Source organism: Urocampus carinirostris, chromosome 12 (genome assembly GCF_059441175.1).
Source record: "Urocampus carinirostris isolate Australia breed hairy pipefish chromosome 12, RoL_Ucar_1.0, whole genome shotgun sequence".
Taxonomy (NCBI): Eukaryota; Metazoa; Chordata; class Actinopteri; order Syngnathiformes; family Syngnathidae; genus Urocampus; species Urocampus carinirostris.
The window spans coordinates 38,528,718-38,545,888 of NC_142360.1; the positions used below are offsets into that span (position 1 = coordinate 38,528,718).

A 17,171-nucleotide genomic window follows, 5' to 3' on the forward strand; every position below is an offset into this window, starting at 1 on the left:
AAAATAATAATAATTTCCTTTGTATTGTCATTCTTTGTAACAATGTACACAGAACGAAATGTCGATACACCTGACCCGTTGTAGCGAGCCGATGCAGCCGCAGCCTCACGATTATTAATTCAGTATGACCAATAAAACACTACAGAAAACAGATTCATTGGAATTAAATGTGTAAACATGATTAGTATTTCAATCTTGATCAATTATGAGTTAGCCCAGTGTCTGAAACTCATGAGAAAGAGTTAGCGGACACCAGGGCAGACAATTCTGAAAAGTTGCCTGCCCAGCCATAAAGTTGTCTGCCCCATTTTTCACAATTTGAAACACAATTAGACGACTCCTCGTAAAAAAAAAAAAAAAAGAAAACAATTGTTGCAAAATGTTAAGGATTGATAATCAGAATATATAGCAGAACAACGCTTTAGGTTAATTATACTCCTCTTCATTCGTGCAATGTTTGCGTTGCGTCGTCTGCTACAAGCCACGTGAACTCCTCTTTCCACGATTCTCTTAATGTATGTTTACGTTTTTTAGCGTCATCAATTTTGTTAGCTTCTTTTGAATATTTCTTCTGGGGCTGAGGTTTTGGCTCGATTCCTAACCACTTCTCCATTTTTCTAGCGTTCTCCGTGTGTCTACTTTGGAAAATGATTTGCAAATGTACGACCTCATAACGCTCGGGAAAGTCCGGAAGCATTGAGTTATTTGATGCAGGCTTCTGATTAGCTGCCGACAATGCAAACTGACAACCAAAATTCAGAAATTTCTAAACCAAAAGAAGATTTCGTAATCGGAATAAAGCAAACGTTTGATTTGGAGGGGGACATTTTTTTAAAAATTGTTTTCTCTTCCCTTGAAAATGTTGTCGGCCAAAAGTTTTACGACTGACTTAAAAGATGCACGCCCCGGGCGTCCGGGCAGAAATTATTTCAGACACTGGTTAGCCTCGAGGAAACTGTGATTATTCCGTTCAAATATTTCAATTTTTACAGCACAGGACACTACACATCAGTTTTTTGATATCTTCTTGTGCATTCCACCCCATTCAGGCGTGCAATCGGCTGCAGTCAACGTGATCTGTGAGTTGGCCCGCAGGAATCCCAAAAACTACTTGTCACTGGCACCACTCTTTTTCAAGCTCATGACTTCCTCCACTAACAACTGGGTTCTTATTAAGATTATTAAATTGGTGAGTGCATTGATGCAAAAAAAATCAGTGAATGCCCCAGAATTCGACAAAAGTAATGCGTGACATTGGGTCTGTTTTTACAGTTTGGTGCTCTCACCCCTCTGGAGCCACGTCTGGGGAAAAAGCTGATTGAACCTCTCACAAATCTCATTCACAGGTAAGATGAAGAAATAAGAAGCTTCCTTTGATTTTTTGGTAGCTCAAAGTGGTCAAAAACAAGTTTGTAATCTGTGGTCTTATTCTAATTTGCAGTACATCTGCCATGTCTTTGCTGTACGAGTGTGTGAACACGGTTATTGCAGGTCAGTACTTATAAAGCATTTTTGGATGACATGTTTATGACAGTGTCTGAAACTCATGAGAAAAAGTTAGCGGACACCAGGGCAGACAACTCTGAAAAGTTGCCTGCCCCATTTTTCACAACTTGAAACACAATAAGATGACGAATCGCAAAAAAAACATTGTTGCAAAGTATTAAGGATTGATAATCAGAATGTATAACAGAACAACACTTTAAAATTAAGTTTATTATAAATCTACTTATAACATTCATTGCATGTATATGACATGTCTGTTTTACATCTGCCATCAGTATGTACCCGTATTTACTCGTCTTCATTCATGCAATGTTTGCGTTGCGTCGTCTGCTACAAACCACGTGAACTCCTCTTTCCACGATGCTTTTAATGTACGTGTACGTTTTGGAGCGTCATCCATTTTGTTAGCTTCTTTTGAATCTTTCTTCTGGGGCTGAGGTTTTTGCTTGATTCCCAACCACTTCTCCATTTTTCTTTTGTTCTCAGTGCTTCTACTTTGGAAAATTATATTTCGAATGCGCGACCGGGAAAAGTTCGGAAACACGATGTTATTCGATGCAGGCTTCCGATTGGCTACAAAGTATGCAAATTGCTAAACGAATCAAAATTTCCAAACTGAACAAAGATTTCGAAATTGGAATAAAGCAAACCTTTGATTTGAAAAAAAATCTTTCGTTTTTTTTTTTCACGAAAAAATTGGCGCCCACCCGGGCGGAGACGTTGTACGCACGACGTAAAAGATGCACGCCGGCAGACGTTATTTCAGACACTGTTTATGATGCAATTTTTTTTTTTTAATTAGAAAAAGTTTAATGTCATAAAGGAATCTGATGGTTTTTTTTTCTTGTTTTGCAGTGCTAATTTCATTATCATCTGGGATGCCGAATCACAGTGCTAGTATCCAGGTATGATCCTTCAGTCCACATCTGCTCGTCCACTTGTTTATCCAGATGATTTTTTTTTTATGTTCCAGTACTGTCCCAAATATCTTTCTCACGCTTTAATGTTGACGTTTATTAAGGTTTGACCATATCCCCACACCTTTTGGAGTTACACTTTCTCTCTGTATTCCAGCTCTGTGTCCAGAAACTGAGAATCCTGATTGAAGACTCTGACCAGAACTGTGAGCCCTCTGTCAATGCCTGCAGTGTGTCATTTTCTCATTGTCTGCGTGTTATTCAAACTGGATCACAAGTCCAGCCCCCCTCTCATTAGAAGACTCCAGAGACCGTCCCATTTGAGTCCTGATACCTCGAACTTCATAATATTTGTATTTGTAGGCCTCAATTGAAGGGCTATTGATAATCATTTTTGGATTACATGTATTGTAGTCCTTTTCTCACTTTGAGGATCTATTCGAGGTATTTGGACCAAACCCCAGGTATAGATAGTTATTTTTAGAGTAGATTGTAGCAGTATGGGCTGCACTGATTGCCCCTCATTTGTGGCGCCCACACTTCTTAATAGTAGTGTACCATTATTTGTGATTGAGTCACTTGAGTGGGCGTCATAATTGGGCACAATCGTCCGATCAGTCCAGCCCGTAAACTGCTTTGAGTAAAGCAGATCGTGGTGTTTGTTGATTGCCTCAAATCCAGCAAATTGAAATTAGTCATATATATTTCATGATTAATAATGCCAGCTGCAATAGCCCAACAAACCACATTGGCAGCCGTTCTAGTGATCAGTTTCACAACCTATATTTATACACTTAGAAAAATCCCCAACAAAAACAGGTAAAAAGTGCAAAAGAAGTGACAATCCTAAAATAGCTTTGTAAGTAAGTATATAGTAGGGTCATGTTAGAACAGAAGAGAGTCATTAAATTCAAAGCTGCCCCGTCTATTGCACATATGGAATTTAATTTAACATTTAAAGTAACATAAAATTCAAAAACTAGTCAAGTCATGTTTATTTGTGACACCCTTAATCACAAAGAGTCTCAAAGGGATGCACGGACCACAGATTATTGCAAAGCACAGACTATTATGACACCATCCCCTGATCTAAAACTTACATGAGGGCAAGGGAAAAACTCAAAAATATGCCAAGTCATGTTTATTTGTGACGCCCATAATCACAAGGAGTCTCAAAGGGCTGCACAGACCACAGATTATTGCAAACCAAAGACCATTATGACACCATCCCCTGATCTAAAACCTACACGAGGGCAAGGAAAAACTCAAAAACCTCAACACGAGGAAAATGAAGAAACCTTGAGAAGGGAACGCATATGACGTAATCCCCCTTCCAGGATGACCAGGCTGCAATGGATGTTACAATAACAAATAATACACAGATATTGTCTACATAAAATATAGATTATTCATATGGTATAGAATAGAAGTGTGTTTTAAGCCTAGATTGAAACAGTTCCACTGAAGTTGCGGATCGAATCTCAAGCGGAAGAGCATTCCACAGGACTGGGGCCCGAATGGAGAACCCTCTCGAACCTGCGGATCTCTTCTTGGCTCAAACATTGAATTTAAAAGTAGTGCAATTACCAATATGCTAAAAATATATCTACATTTACACAAAACAAGACGGGACACAATACAAAAACCCAGTAGGCAGACACTGTGATGGCAGCGATAAATGATAAATATTGGTTATATTGGTTATTTACAGATTTTTACAGTTTATTTCATATCTTACATACTTGCAAGTTTCGCAGCAATTCAATAAATTGGATGGTTCAGTATCCCTTGTGAAAAATACCATTACCCTTTTGAGAACACATGACTCAATGGTTTTTAATCCTGCTGCTGTCGTCCTTTTGCAAAGTCCAAAGTATTTCTGTATTGGTCGGCATTTCATGCAACCTCACGACGCCCCTGCTCATAATGGCTGCAATGTATTCACTGCACCCAAATTCGCCACCACACTTATTGACTAGCATATGAGAGGCTCTTGTCTCTGATAAATTTATGACTCAGCATGGCCAATGTGTGTTTTGTCCTGTGTATACGTGTTTGTGTGTCTTTTCCATTGTATTTTGTGTTTCAAAGATTGTTTTCTTTGTGATATTGTCAGTATAGGTGTTCTTGAAAACAGCTAATGGTAATATTGGTACATTATCTAAATGCATTTTTACTATTTTAATAACTCAGGCATTGATAGTGGTACATTTTTGACCATGTTAACATGATTTCCCGTGTAAACTCAGCAAGTATATGTGTGAATGTTTCTATAGTGAAGTATCTGGGCCTTTTGGCCATGTCCAAAATCCTGAAGACCCACCCTAAGTCAGTACAGAGCCATAAGGACCTCATCCTGCAGTGTCTTGATGACAAAGATGAGTCCATTCGTCTCAGAGCTTTGGACCTACTTTACGGCATGGTACGTGCATCTTTTACGTACTTTGTTTCACAACTTCTTGTAAATATGTATTTTTTCCTTCTTGCAGGTCTCCAAAAAGAACTTGATGGAAATTGTGAAGAAATTAATGCTGCACGTAGACAAAGCAGAAGGAACAACGTACAGGGATGAACTGCTTACCAAGATCATCGACATCTGCAGCCAGAGTAACTACCAGTACATCACCAACTTTGAATGGTCTGTGTTTTTCCTCTAAATTTTCAAAGCATTTTTATTTTTGAGGTATTTAGAAGCATGTTTCCCGCCCCCCCTAACTGCGCTTTTCAGGTACATCAGTATCCTCGTAGAGCTCACCCGATTAGAAGGCACCAGGCACGGTCACCTCATTGCCTCGCAGATGTTGGATGTTGCCATCCGGGTTAAAGCCATTCGGGTATTCGCCGTGGCCCAGATGGCAACCCTGCTGGACAACGCTCATCTTTTGACTGGGAACATGCAGCGGAATGGCATCTGTGAAGTATTGTACGCGGCAGCCTGGATCTGCGGCGAGTTTTCAGAGTATGTTCTTTATGCCTACGGTGTTGACAAACTCGAAATACCAAGAGTAACTTGATGGATGTCTTTTAGACATCTGGAGAACCCGTTGCAGACGCTTGAAGCCATGCTGCGGCCAAAAGTGGCCACTTTACCAGGACACATCCAGGCTGTGTACGTGCAGAACGCCGCTAAGCTTTTTGCCACCGTGCTGCAGAGCCAAAAGGATAACACGGACGGCACCACTGCGCAGGAAACCAGCCAGCTAATGATAGACCGTTTGCCGCTTTTTGTCCAGAGCGCCAACCTGGAGGTGCAGGAGAGGGTGAGACGCAATTTCTCATCATTTTAATGGCAACCTGTTTCAAGAGTTTTGATTAACAAATGGCTTACCAATCCGGGATGAATTCGACAGGCGTCTTGCATCCTTCAGTTGGTAAAATACATCCAAAAACTACAGCAGAAGGAAGTAGAGGTAGCAGAGGAAGTGATCGCACTGTTTGCCGGAGAACTCAACCCTGTGGCCCCTAAGGCACAAAAGAAAGTGCCTGTCCCAGAGGGGTGAGTCCCATACAATCACTAAAACCTTATATTCTTTTCACTGTTCAATAACTGTCTTCAGGGTTTTTACGGGTGCTTGAAATTCTTGAAAATGCTTCAATTGCAATGTTGTTTTTTTCAAGGTCAGAAGAATGCTTGAATTTTGAGTGAAGTGTGTGAAAATGATTGCCATTGTTGCCATTGCCATGTTTCTTGGCAGTCTTACTCTATAGAACAAGCAATAGATAGATTTTTTTTTTAAAGTGTGTGAAAATGACGCTGACTCTCCTGCTCTGGATGCTTGTCATTATGGTGTTGTCATGTGAATCATCACCCCCAACTGCTGGTCTCAACTAAGAGGACAGCTCAAGTTGTAAAACCGGCTTTTTTGGCTCAGCTCTCAAATGGCTCCTCAGATTTTTGTTTTTTAATGATAAATGATCAAAAATAATAAAACTTTATGCACCAAAATATTAGTACTTGCAATTGAAAAACTTCGGTGTTATAAAAAAAATGATGAAATGCCAAATAAATTCCCATTTACAATTCTATTTTAACCTTTAAGACCTTTTAAAGACTCAGATTCTCTGTAAAACACGCAAAAATGTAAACTAAAATAAGTAAAACATAAAGAAAAACAGCAGTCTCTGAGATTGAAAAATTGAATGCACTCTGCTACGGAGCGATTAATATCATTAAAATGAGTTTAAATTTGGCTCATTTTTCTACTTTTTATACTTTTGATACATCCTTTTTGTTCTTCTGTATTCAATTTCATTATTACCCAACAACTTTATAGCCCTTTGCCTGTTTGTGAACAAGTGTGACTGAGGCAAGCCTCCGCGCACATTTTTGAGGCAGAATTTATGTCAGTTTATACCAGATGATTAACAGAAAAAGATTGGTGATTATTTATAGTAACATCTTAGATATGCACAAAGTGTGTGCAAGCAATTAAAAAAAAAATATTTTGATTGCCGCTGTATTTCTTCCTTTGAAGCTGCTGGAAAAATTAAATTATCTGCCTTAAAAGTGCTTGAAGAGTGCCTGAATGTAGCCATGAGAAAGGTGTACAAACCCTGTGTCTTTTTTCCGTATGGGGATATGATTAGTCTGGACCTGGATGCCTGGATCAACGAGCCTCCATCTGAGAGCGAGTCTGAAGATGAGCAGCCTAAGGCTATTTTCACAAAAGAGGAGCCCAAACATTCCCGGCCCAGACACACAGAAGTGGACGAAAAGGAGTTGGCGAGGGTAGGACTATTGACTATTTGATTAGCGTTGTTATTTTACAGTCCTTTTACCTTGTGCGAATGTGTTTTCCACTTGACTGGGGTTAATATGGTGCTTGTAAAAATCACAAAGTACTTGAGCTTTTATTTGCTTTACACAGAGAAGGGAAGCCCGGAAGCAAGAACAAGCCAACAACCCTTTTTACATCAAGGCGTCACCATCCTCTCAGAAGGTGTTGTTTTTTTATATACATGTTTCTGATTCTTTCGTAAACTTGTTGGGAAAGCTATGTCTACGTTTTTAAGACTGATTGTGTTTTTTTTTCTCCCTTTCAGGTGTACCAGGACACCCCAGGAGTGGAGCACATCCCAGTCGTTCAGATTGATCTGAGTGTGCCTCTTAAAGTACCAGGTAGGTTTTTATAAATTTCATTTTCTTTTGACTGATGCAGAAAATCAAGACTACGAATAGATCCCAGACTAAATTGCAGCAATGTTTATAGTAGACACGCCATCAATAACATAAGTTAATTGACCTGACATATCAATTATAGTAGATCGATTAAGAGCCTGTTAATGCTTCCCTCCACTGATCAGAATCTTGATAGAGTTACATAATATCTTTTATATCCTCCTGTTCCACAGGCTTGCCTATGTCCGACCAGTATCTAAAGCTGGAGGAAGAGCGTAGACAGAAGGAAAGAGCGGACAAGAAGAAGAAAGAGAAGAAGAAAAAGAAAGAGAAGCGCAGCGGACGGGGGAGGAGACACGACTCTGGTCCAGAGAGCGAGGAAGACATCGCGCCGGCGCACATGGTCGACATTGTCACCGAGGAGATGCCAGAGGTGAGAATGTGGTTGTGAAAATCACACTTTTTCTCTTATAATAATCATGTATTTTCTTTTTTTTAATGTAAATATCTGTTGTAGTTTTGTTTAATATACTCCAGGCCACAAATATAACACTTTAAACCTGTCTCCCTCCCGCAATGACTTAAAATTTTTTAGGCTCATTTTGACATTCATTTTTTTTTCATAAATAAGGGGTTTAAAACCAGGTGCAAGCAGTTATTTTGTAAAAATGTCACAAAATACTGCAAAGAGGATACTGACATATTTACTTTCGGTGTAGATGGAGCTGGGCAGAGAGATATGCGCTGTGTGCATAGCTCCACTCACCCAAATAAATTTCTCTGTGTGCTTGGCTGGCATTTCTGGCTGTTTTCAGTTTTTCTGTGGGTTTTCATCGTAAAAACTGTCTCAACAGCTTTCATATAAAGGATTCCTTGGCGACGTACAGTCAAAACAGGGTCTCTTTTTGTGAATCGCAACTGTAAACTGTAGTAGGGATTATGGTTCGGGTCCAGTATATGAAGACCATTCTTAATATAAGGGCTATGTCAGCTATGTACGCACTAGATTGGACTCCACTCTTATCAGAATTGGGACGCTATAGATTAGATTTGCATCAGTAGAATTTAATCTCTGAGCCATATGTACCCATATACATATTTTCCCGACCCCCGATATACTCTGTGTTTTGTAGCGGCAATGGAACATTTTAAAAATAGAGCGACCAAATTGGTTCACCTGTCCAAGTGGGTTTACCTGTCAAACTGCCATAACCTGGCACTGGTTTGCTCTGCATTTTTCAACACATAAAAGAAATAAAGCAATCTTGTATTGATTGTTTTTTTTCCAGAATGCCTTACCCAGTGATGAGGATGACAAAGACCCTAATGACCCTCACAAAGCCCTGGACATCGACCTGGACAAGTGAGTTAACACTATCTGTACTTTGCACAAGCCAAAGATAGGTTAATTAATAAAACCGAATGTGGGAAAATGAATACATTTTGAACATGTCCTGGTCTTCCTGGACCCATCACTGACTCTCACAGCTTTTTACCTCCTCTTTTCTATGCACACACACTCCTCATTACTGCCTACTTTGTGCGGGCAGCTTGGTGGAAATGGCTGGGCGCAGGTGAGTTGCACCTGAGCCATGCGAAATGCATCTTTTCTCCCTTTCCTCTAACAGTTACCTGCCTTGCTAACATAGCTCTTGTACCCGAGTTTGTTTTGTCTATATTGATTGATTGTTATGTTTTACCTTGTATGATATTCAGCATTCCATTCTCAAGCTTGGTAAAATCAGCAATATTTCCTCTAGAGATTTCCTAGAAAAGCTCTAAATCCCCAAGTAGAATGCTGCTGATGTTCTCAGGCTTTGGTTCATATTTAATTTTATCTAAATTGATGCCTGATTCTGCCTGTGTGACGCTGCCTTAGATTTAATAGATTATGAACACCAAACTCACTAATTTGTCAAAATAAGAGCTCTACTTTGGCGGTGACAACAAGTGCATGTGCATATTCAATAGTGATAGTGTCGATCTTCACTAATGTTTGATGTTTGAAAAAATCTCATTTGACATGGTATAAACAAAGTCTAACATTAATAGTACAGAGGGTCTCTAATTACAACAGTGCCATCTTGAGGTTAAAAACACATACACCTAAGTGTCTCTCATTTAGTTGTTTTTTTTAAAAGCCCTAGAATTTTTTTTCGCTATAGTTTATTCCAGTTCATTTACAAATACAACCCAGCACTGGAAGGTCATAAGATCATTACCCCTAGTAATTACGTTTTTTAAATAATAAAACATTTTGGGGTTTTTGAATGGAAAACTGTGACCTGTAAAAACCTAATCTCATTCAGGTCCGCGCCAGGAAAAAAAGCCGCTTTCGTGTTTACTAAACATGATCATTATGATAGTGGATTCTGGTTTAGTATTTACACAAAACTAAATTTCTAACTATTCTCAGGCCTCTTGCAGACAGCGAGAAGCTACCTGTCAGGTCTCACCGTCCAACAGAAGTTCTGAAAAGTCCAGACGGAGATGCCGAAAGCACCTCTGCGGAAGTCAAAAGGAGGAGCAGCAAAGAGAAGAAGGAAAAGAAGAAGGATAAAGATAGGAAGGTGAGAGTCGTTTTATTTTTTATTCATTGTCATACTTTTTTCCGGGTAAGATAAGTACACAGTACTCCTTAAAACATTAACTTTATTGTCAAATATGCTCTATGCACAACATACAGCAAAGCACTACTTATAAAAAGACTTTTTTTTGTACTCCGACTTTATCCCTTTTGTGTGTCTTCAACAAAAATACTACCAAAAGCCCCCAACTGTAGTGAATATCTAATTGAGTCCTTCAAAACAGGGACCTCATATATTATTTGACTTTCATTTCTAAAAGAAAAAATTACTACACTTTTTAAAAACTACTACAGTACAAAAATACCACTATAGAAATATTATAACAGGAATACGTTTGCAGTAATATTAAAAATATAATACTTTGGAAATACTTCAAAAATACTCCTACAGAAATACTACAATTATACCACGGCAGTAATATTATAACACAAAAATACTACTACAGAATTGTAACAGAAATACTACAAAAATACAACTACAGTCATATTACAAAAGTACTACTATGGATAAGCTTCAAAGACACTTCTACAGAAATACTACAAAAATACCACAACAGTATTACTATAATACAAAAGTACTACGACAGAAATAGTACAGCAACACGACAAATATACTACAAAATCTTAATGCAGAAATATGACACAAATACTAAAAATAATTTGTAATATGTATATGTAAACTAAATATCAAATGAAGTGCTTAAAACAGGGACCTAATATGTAATTTTTTTTAATTGTTGGCGTTCCAAACCCAATTTGATGAGACCTATCTCAATCCTCAATATAAAAAGGATTATAAGTTATGTATCTTATTCATAAACAAAGAAATCATCAAGGTCACCAGGATCGGTCCCTTGGCCACCCTGGTGATTCCAAACAGTTATTATTGATCCTTTTTTTATATGCGTCTCTTTCCACATGCAATAAAAATGGCACCATACAAATAACGAATAACCAATTGCAGCATGAAACAAATACCAATAATATAAAAATACATGGGTTTTAAATAAAAATGTGTAAAGTATAGCAGGAATCTAAGTAGAACAGTTTTGCATTCATTTGTCAGAAGGCATAGAGGTGGGAGTGGGTAGTGCAGTAATAAGCTGTCCTTAAGCCTGCTGGTTCTCGCTCTGAGAGACTGCAGTCTTTTCCCTGACGGCAGCAGGTTGAAGGTGGGTGGGGTCACCTGCCATTCTAGTGGGATAGCGGGTGAGGTGGGAGTTGCAGATATAGCATCTCCTCGAACATTGATATAACATTTTAAATTGTTCAGTGATCGGTAGTTTTCCATTCTTGTGGCAGAAGAGCAAAGAAGAGAAGAAAAAGAAAAAACACAAACACGAAGACAAGGGGATGGATCTTCTCGGGAATCAGTCAGACGAGCCCGTGGTCCAATCGGAACGACCAAGTGAGATGGTTGCTCCTCCTACTTCCACAACTGCTGAGGTACATCACTGTGGCAATCGAAGATTTTTCCACATAATAATGTTTTTCTGAAATGTTCTTGAAAATACTCTTTAAATACAAGCTCATAGTACATCCTATCTGGCTGCGGCTGTCAGGTGTATCGACATTTCGTTCTGTGTACATTGTTACAAAGAATGACAATACAAAGGAAATTATTATTATTATTATTATTATTATGTGTTAGTCAGGATGGTAGCGACAGTTGGTATTTGGCTTTTCCCCTTCTCACCTCCTCGCCCTCGTTCCCCTGCCTTGCTTTTTCTAGGTTTCAGATCTGGATTTCTGGCTCTCAAATGCTCCAGCGCCCTCTCCTGCCCAGGTTGAGTTTCATCCCGTTGTCCTTCTTTCCTCCCACTCATTGCAATGTTGTATTCTTCCATTCTACTCATAATACCAACTGGAGGTTTTTTTTTCTTGCTCATACATAAGCTTTCCCTCTCTCTCAGGTCTTACAATATATTTCCCTCTTATTCACCAGCATTCCTTTTTGTGAGCATGGGTGACTGTACCATCCATATATTGTTATGGTCCCGTTTTTCTATTCTGTACATGGATGTTGTCATAGTGACTGTGATAAGAGCACGGATGTCGTATGTTATAGTTCAAAGGAAATTTGGAGTCAGTTCCTTTGCGAACTGATGCTGCTGCATTTTCCATTTTTTTTATTGGGCTCCTGTTGTACGCGGTGTTTCTCAAACAATTGAAATTGTCTAGCAGGCCACCAGGATTTTATTGGTTCCGCCAGAGTCTCATAAAACTTTTGTATTATGAAAAAATATATGAATCTGAAATTAATCAAGTCAAGTCATTTTTATTTGTATAGCCCTTAATCACAGAGTTTCAAAGGGCTGCACAGATCAAAGACTATTGCAAACTACAGATTATTATGACACCATCCCCTGATATTGGCAACATAAAATATAGGTTATTCATATGCTATAGAATAGAACTGTGTTTTAAACTTAGATTTAAACATTTCCACTGAGGTTGCAAATCGAATCTCAGGGGGAAAAGCATTCCACAGCACCGGGGCCCGAATGGAGAACGTTCTCTAACCTTCGAATTTCTTCTTGGGTCTTGGAATCACGAGTAGACCAGCATTTTCAGAGCGAAGGCTCCGGACCAGAACATATGGCGAAATTAAATCTGAAAGATATGAGGGAGCAAGTCCATGCATGATTTTGTATACTACCAACAGAACCTTCAAATCACATCATAAGCTAACAGGGAGCCAATGCAGGTTAGCTAAAATCGTGATAATGTGATCAAACTTTCTTGTCTTAGTCTAAAGCCTCGCTGCAGCATTTTGTACTAGCTGAAGGTTCTTGATTTTGGACTTCGAGAGACTGGAGAGTAGTGCATTACAGTAATCAAGACGGGAGGTCACAAACGCATGAATTATAATCTCCACATCCGACTGAGACAGCATAGGGCGAATTTTAGCAATGTTGCGAAGATGGAAAAAAGCTGTTCTAATAATATTCTTCACGTGTGTTTGAAGGGACAGATCGGGGTCAAATATGACACCCAAATTTTTGACTGAGTCACTCTGGGTGATGTTCTGAGGAGTTTTTGAGAACAAGTCACGGCATTTAGATGGACCCATAACTAGCATTTCGGTCTTTTCAGAGTTAAGGAGCAAGAAGTTAAGTGACATCCATTCTTTTATCTCAGTGAGGCAGGCTTCCAAATTTCCACAGTTTAGTGTGGCCGATTCCTCCATCGGAAGATATAGTTGAGTGTCATCTGCAAAGCAATGGAAACTGATATTATAATATCACCTAATGGAAGCATGTATATGCTGAAAAGAAGGGAGCCAAGTACTGAACCCTGCAGAACACCACAGGTAACACTAAAGGGCTCAGATGTCATTTCACCATATTTAACACAGTGCGTCCTATTTGAGACGTAGGATCTGAACCATAAGGGGACGGTTCCTGAGAGACCAGTCCATTTTTCCCAAGATCTCTTATTATATAAAAGATCGCAAATGGCATGTGCACACTTGCACCTTTTTTGTTCTCTCACTCGTTTTGGTTAATTGGTTGATGGGTTAATGTGCGTGGTATCGTCTCTGTCACCACGCTAATTTGTTCCCTGAGCAGCGGCACGGCAAAAGGGAGCACAGGAACGGGTCAAGAGAGGAGAGACTGCAATACAGGACCATGCAATACATAGGAAAAAAATGGTAGATGACAACGTCATGGTAATGATAATATTGCCTTGGTACACTACCAAATGTTATCCTCAAACATGTATTTATTTTTCAAGCCTATTGTTTTCATAAATTATTTTTTATTCCACATAGTCTGTAAGTATATAAGGCACCTATTTTTTTGCATTTGAATCATTTCTCTTTTACCATGCTTTGTGAGTGGGACTTGTCTACTGTGTCACTGCCCTTCATATATAATGCAATAGTTTACAAGAGCACACATTCATTATAGATTTAGCTTTTCGGTTTTGCTTTAAAAACGCACAAGATCAATGAGTTTGAATGTTAAATGTACCGTATTTTCCGCACTATAAGGCACAACGTGTTATAAGGCGCACCTTCAATGAATGATATGTTTTAAAACCTTTTCCATACATAAGGCGCACCGCATTATAAGGCGCTATAAGTGCATGCTGGTTTAAGATCAGGTAATTGTGCAATTTTGTAATTGTAATCCTGTGCAGTCCTTCGAGACATTTTTGTGATTAAGGGCTATATAAACAAATGTGACTAGACTTGACTTGGCTACAGTAGAGGCTGTAGTTACATTATGCAACCATTAGATGGTGCCGCGCTAAAGGGAAAGTCAACAAAACAGTCAGATAGGTCAGTCAAACTTTATTAATAGATAACAAACACGCTTTCCTCAACTCCATTCACTCCCAAAATGAATAAACAGCTGTTTTATTATTTTCTCCGAGCATTTTGTGACACATCTTTAACATCTTTGAACAATAGCAAGGCATAACATTTTACTTTTCCTCCATTTAGTCAACACGCAAAAAAACGTCTGATACTGTTATGGTAAATTAAACGTTAGTGCAATCGCAATATAGTGACACTCGTAATGTGCAAAAACAATAACAAGTACCTAACAATAAAGCAATAACATAATAACTAAAATGTAAAACGTAAACAGCTCATCCTCATGCTTCCTCGACTTCCGCACCATCGATTCATTAATGTTAAACTCTCTTGCTGCTGCTCTATTTCAGTGTTCTACTGCGTGACTGATCGCCTTAAGTTTAAACTCTGCGTTATAAGCGTGTCTCTTAATAGGAGCCATTTCAGGGTCTTTATACAAACGCACAAATAAGAGAATCGTTGTTTAATATTTGCCAGTATGCACAGCGCACTTCTTCTTCTATGCGAAAAATGGAGTCGGTGGCTGCTTCTCTTAGTTGCGAGACCTTGCAATTCAACATTGATCCGTATATAAGGCGCACCGGATTATAAGGCGCATAGTCAGCTTTTTAAAAAAAAAAATCAGATTTTATGTGCGCCTTTATAGTGCGGAAAATACGGTACATATTTTTCCAGACTGTCCTCCCACAAGGGTCTTTACAACATTTTATGGGAAACACTGTACTAGAAGAAATGGTTTGAGGTGTGGAGGACAGCAAAATAAGAGGGCTTTTTATCTCAATACATTTGCATTTAGTATAAGTGGAGCCATCAGACTTGGGGTAGTGATGGAGAATTGCCTACTTTAATGACTCACCATTTCTTCCTTTCCTTCAACCCATCTTGGCATCTCTGATACTTGGGTCTCAAAACCCTGTTGTTACTACCCAACTTTAAGAATTAACTCACTACTTCAGTTCATGGTTCAAAAAAAGCTGTGTTCCTTTTGATAAATAACATTGATGTGTGTCTACAGGATGCAGCAGCAGAAGCAGATCCTGTACCGGAGGCAGCCTCTGGCCCGACGCTAACCTCGGATCCTGACGATCCCAAGAATGAGGAGACAGAGGACTCTGTGAGTCATCTTTTATTCATAATTTTCTGAGGGGGGAGGAGCGACGTGGCCGTTAATCACTCTGGTGTCCACTTATATTAAGAAGTCATCCAAACACAAGAAGAAGAAGCAGAAAAAGGAGAAAGAAGAGAAGGACAAGAAAAAGAAGAAAAAGCACCATCATCACCACCACAGTGATGGAGGCGGGGAGGGGACTGTGCACAATGGCACAGTGGAGGAGGAAGAACCGCTACCAGTAAGAAAGAACCTCACCTGTCTTAAAAATATTTTAGAATAATTATTAGCAATAGTCTATCATTACAATCTAAATGTTTTACCTGTCTTTCATTCCAGCCAATGTCGAACTACTGCCTTCTAGCGGAAAACGAATACATCAAGATGGTGAGTAGTTGGGAATTTGGATACAGTACTTAAGATTTAGAATGGAGGAGTTTATTGAATAAGTGATAAAAATTCAAGCTTTACGGGACAGATGCAGCTCTCCGATTAGGTCTCATTGTCAAATCTCCCTCTTTTTCAAGATGATGCAAGATGCCGATCAGGTACTAGTTTTGTGAACAGCAGAACTTCTTTACAACCGCTCTCCTAGATGTGTTTCTTTTGTGTTTTTCCAACAATTTGTCGCCTTGTCTCAGATTCTTTGTTCTTGCTGCTTTCTTGTATTGCTTTCACTAAAAGAATTGTTTTTGCGATTGTTGCTCTGTGCAACAAATCAAACAATGGAACCTCCAAGTTGAATCACTGTCAGTTTTGTAGGACACCTCAGACGTGGAAAGAATCTTGGTTAATTCTTTTGGGAGGGGGGTTATTTCCATCCATCCTTGCATTATCTGCGCCGCTTATCCTCAGTAGGGTCGCGGGGGTGCTGGAGCCCATCCCAGCTATCTTCGGGCAGCGGGCAGGAGACACCCTGAATCGGTTGCCAGCCAGTCGCAGTGCACACAGGGACAGACAATTCGCTCGCCTATTCACATCTAGGGACAATTTGGACCGGCCAATTAACCTGACATGCATGTTTTTGGAATGCGGGAGGAAACCAGAGTGCCCGGAGGAAACCCACGCAAGCACGGGGAGAACATGCAAACTCCACACAGGAGGTTTGATCTGATGACCTCAGAACTGTGCTGCACACGTGCTAACCACTGCTTAGCCGTGCTGCCTGGGGTTTATTTTAATATTATCAATTCAAATTGGGTCAACCATTCCCTGTCAACATGAAGTACTGTTACTTTAAGTAATTATATGCCCGTGGAAACAAATCAGTGTTGATACCTTCATGCTCATTATCTTTCTTGTTAGTTTTGCTGGTGGTTTGACTTTGGAGGTTCTACTGTGTGACAAGAAAAAACACGTTATGGTAAATCTAACCTGTTCAACTTGCTCTTTTGCAGGTGTACGACATCCAGGGAAACCTGCAAGACGGCAGCCAGGTGGTGGTGTCGGTCATTTTCGAGAACAAATGCGATAGCTTCCTAAAATCCATGGAGTTCAACGTCCTCGACTCCCTCAACTCCAAGCTGCAGAGGCCGGAGGGGGCGGGTGCACATGACAGCCTCACCGTCCCCTTTCAGCTCCCGCCTGGTGAGTTGATACATGAACCT

At 39.6% G+C, this 17,171-nt stretch overlaps 1 protein-coding gene across 6 annotated transcripts in view; it reads left to right on the top strand.

Annotated features, from left to right (window-relative positions):
* ap3d1 (adaptor related protein complex 3 subunit delta 1) overlaps positions 1-17,171 on the top strand; it is a 41,273-nt gene that overhangs the window by 17,282 nt on the left and 6,820 nt on the right. Inside the window, exons 7-29 of one of the 6 annotated variants that reach the window (XM_088349301.1) lie at positions 1,050-1,189; positions 1,273-1,346; positions 1,442-1,491; positions 2,362-2,411; positions 2,581-2,629; positions 4,700-4,845; positions 4,913-5,061; positions 5,152-5,382; positions 5,452-5,683; positions 5,774-5,919; positions 7,011-7,152; positions 7,292-7,363; positions 7,467-7,542; positions 7,776-7,975; positions 8,832-8,905; positions 9,093-9,116; positions 9,959-10,112; positions 11,432-11,575; positions 11,862-11,915; positions 15,472-15,570; positions 15,656-15,805; positions 15,904-15,951; positions 16,962-17,151. In XM_088349301.1, the coding sequence (XP_088205427.1) occupies positions 1,050-1,189; positions 1,273-1,346; positions 1,442-1,491; positions 2,362-2,411; positions 2,581-2,629; positions 4,700-4,845; positions 4,913-5,061; positions 5,152-5,382; positions 5,452-5,683; positions 5,774-5,919; positions 7,011-7,152; positions 7,292-7,363; positions 7,467-7,542; positions 7,776-7,975; positions 8,832-8,905; positions 9,093-9,116; positions 9,959-10,112; positions 11,432-11,575; positions 11,862-11,915; positions 15,472-15,570; positions 15,656-15,805; positions 15,904-15,951; positions 16,962-17,151 (2,694 nt within the window). Of the gene's footprint in view, positions 1-1,049; positions 1,190-1,272; positions 1,347-1,441; positions 1,492-2,361; positions 2,412-2,580; positions 2,630-4,699; positions 4,846-4,912; positions 5,062-5,151; positions 5,383-5,451; positions 5,684-5,773; positions 5,920-7,010; positions 7,153-7,291; positions 7,364-7,466; positions 7,543-7,775; positions 7,976-8,831; positions 8,906-9,092; positions 9,117-9,958; positions 10,113-11,431; positions 11,576-11,861; positions 11,916-15,471; positions 15,571-15,652; positions 15,806-15,903; positions 15,952-16,961; positions 17,152-17,171 lie in introns of all 6 variants that reach the window. The other 5 variants (XM_088349300.1, XM_088349299.1, XM_088349304.1 and 2 more) reach the window with 5 other exon arrangements.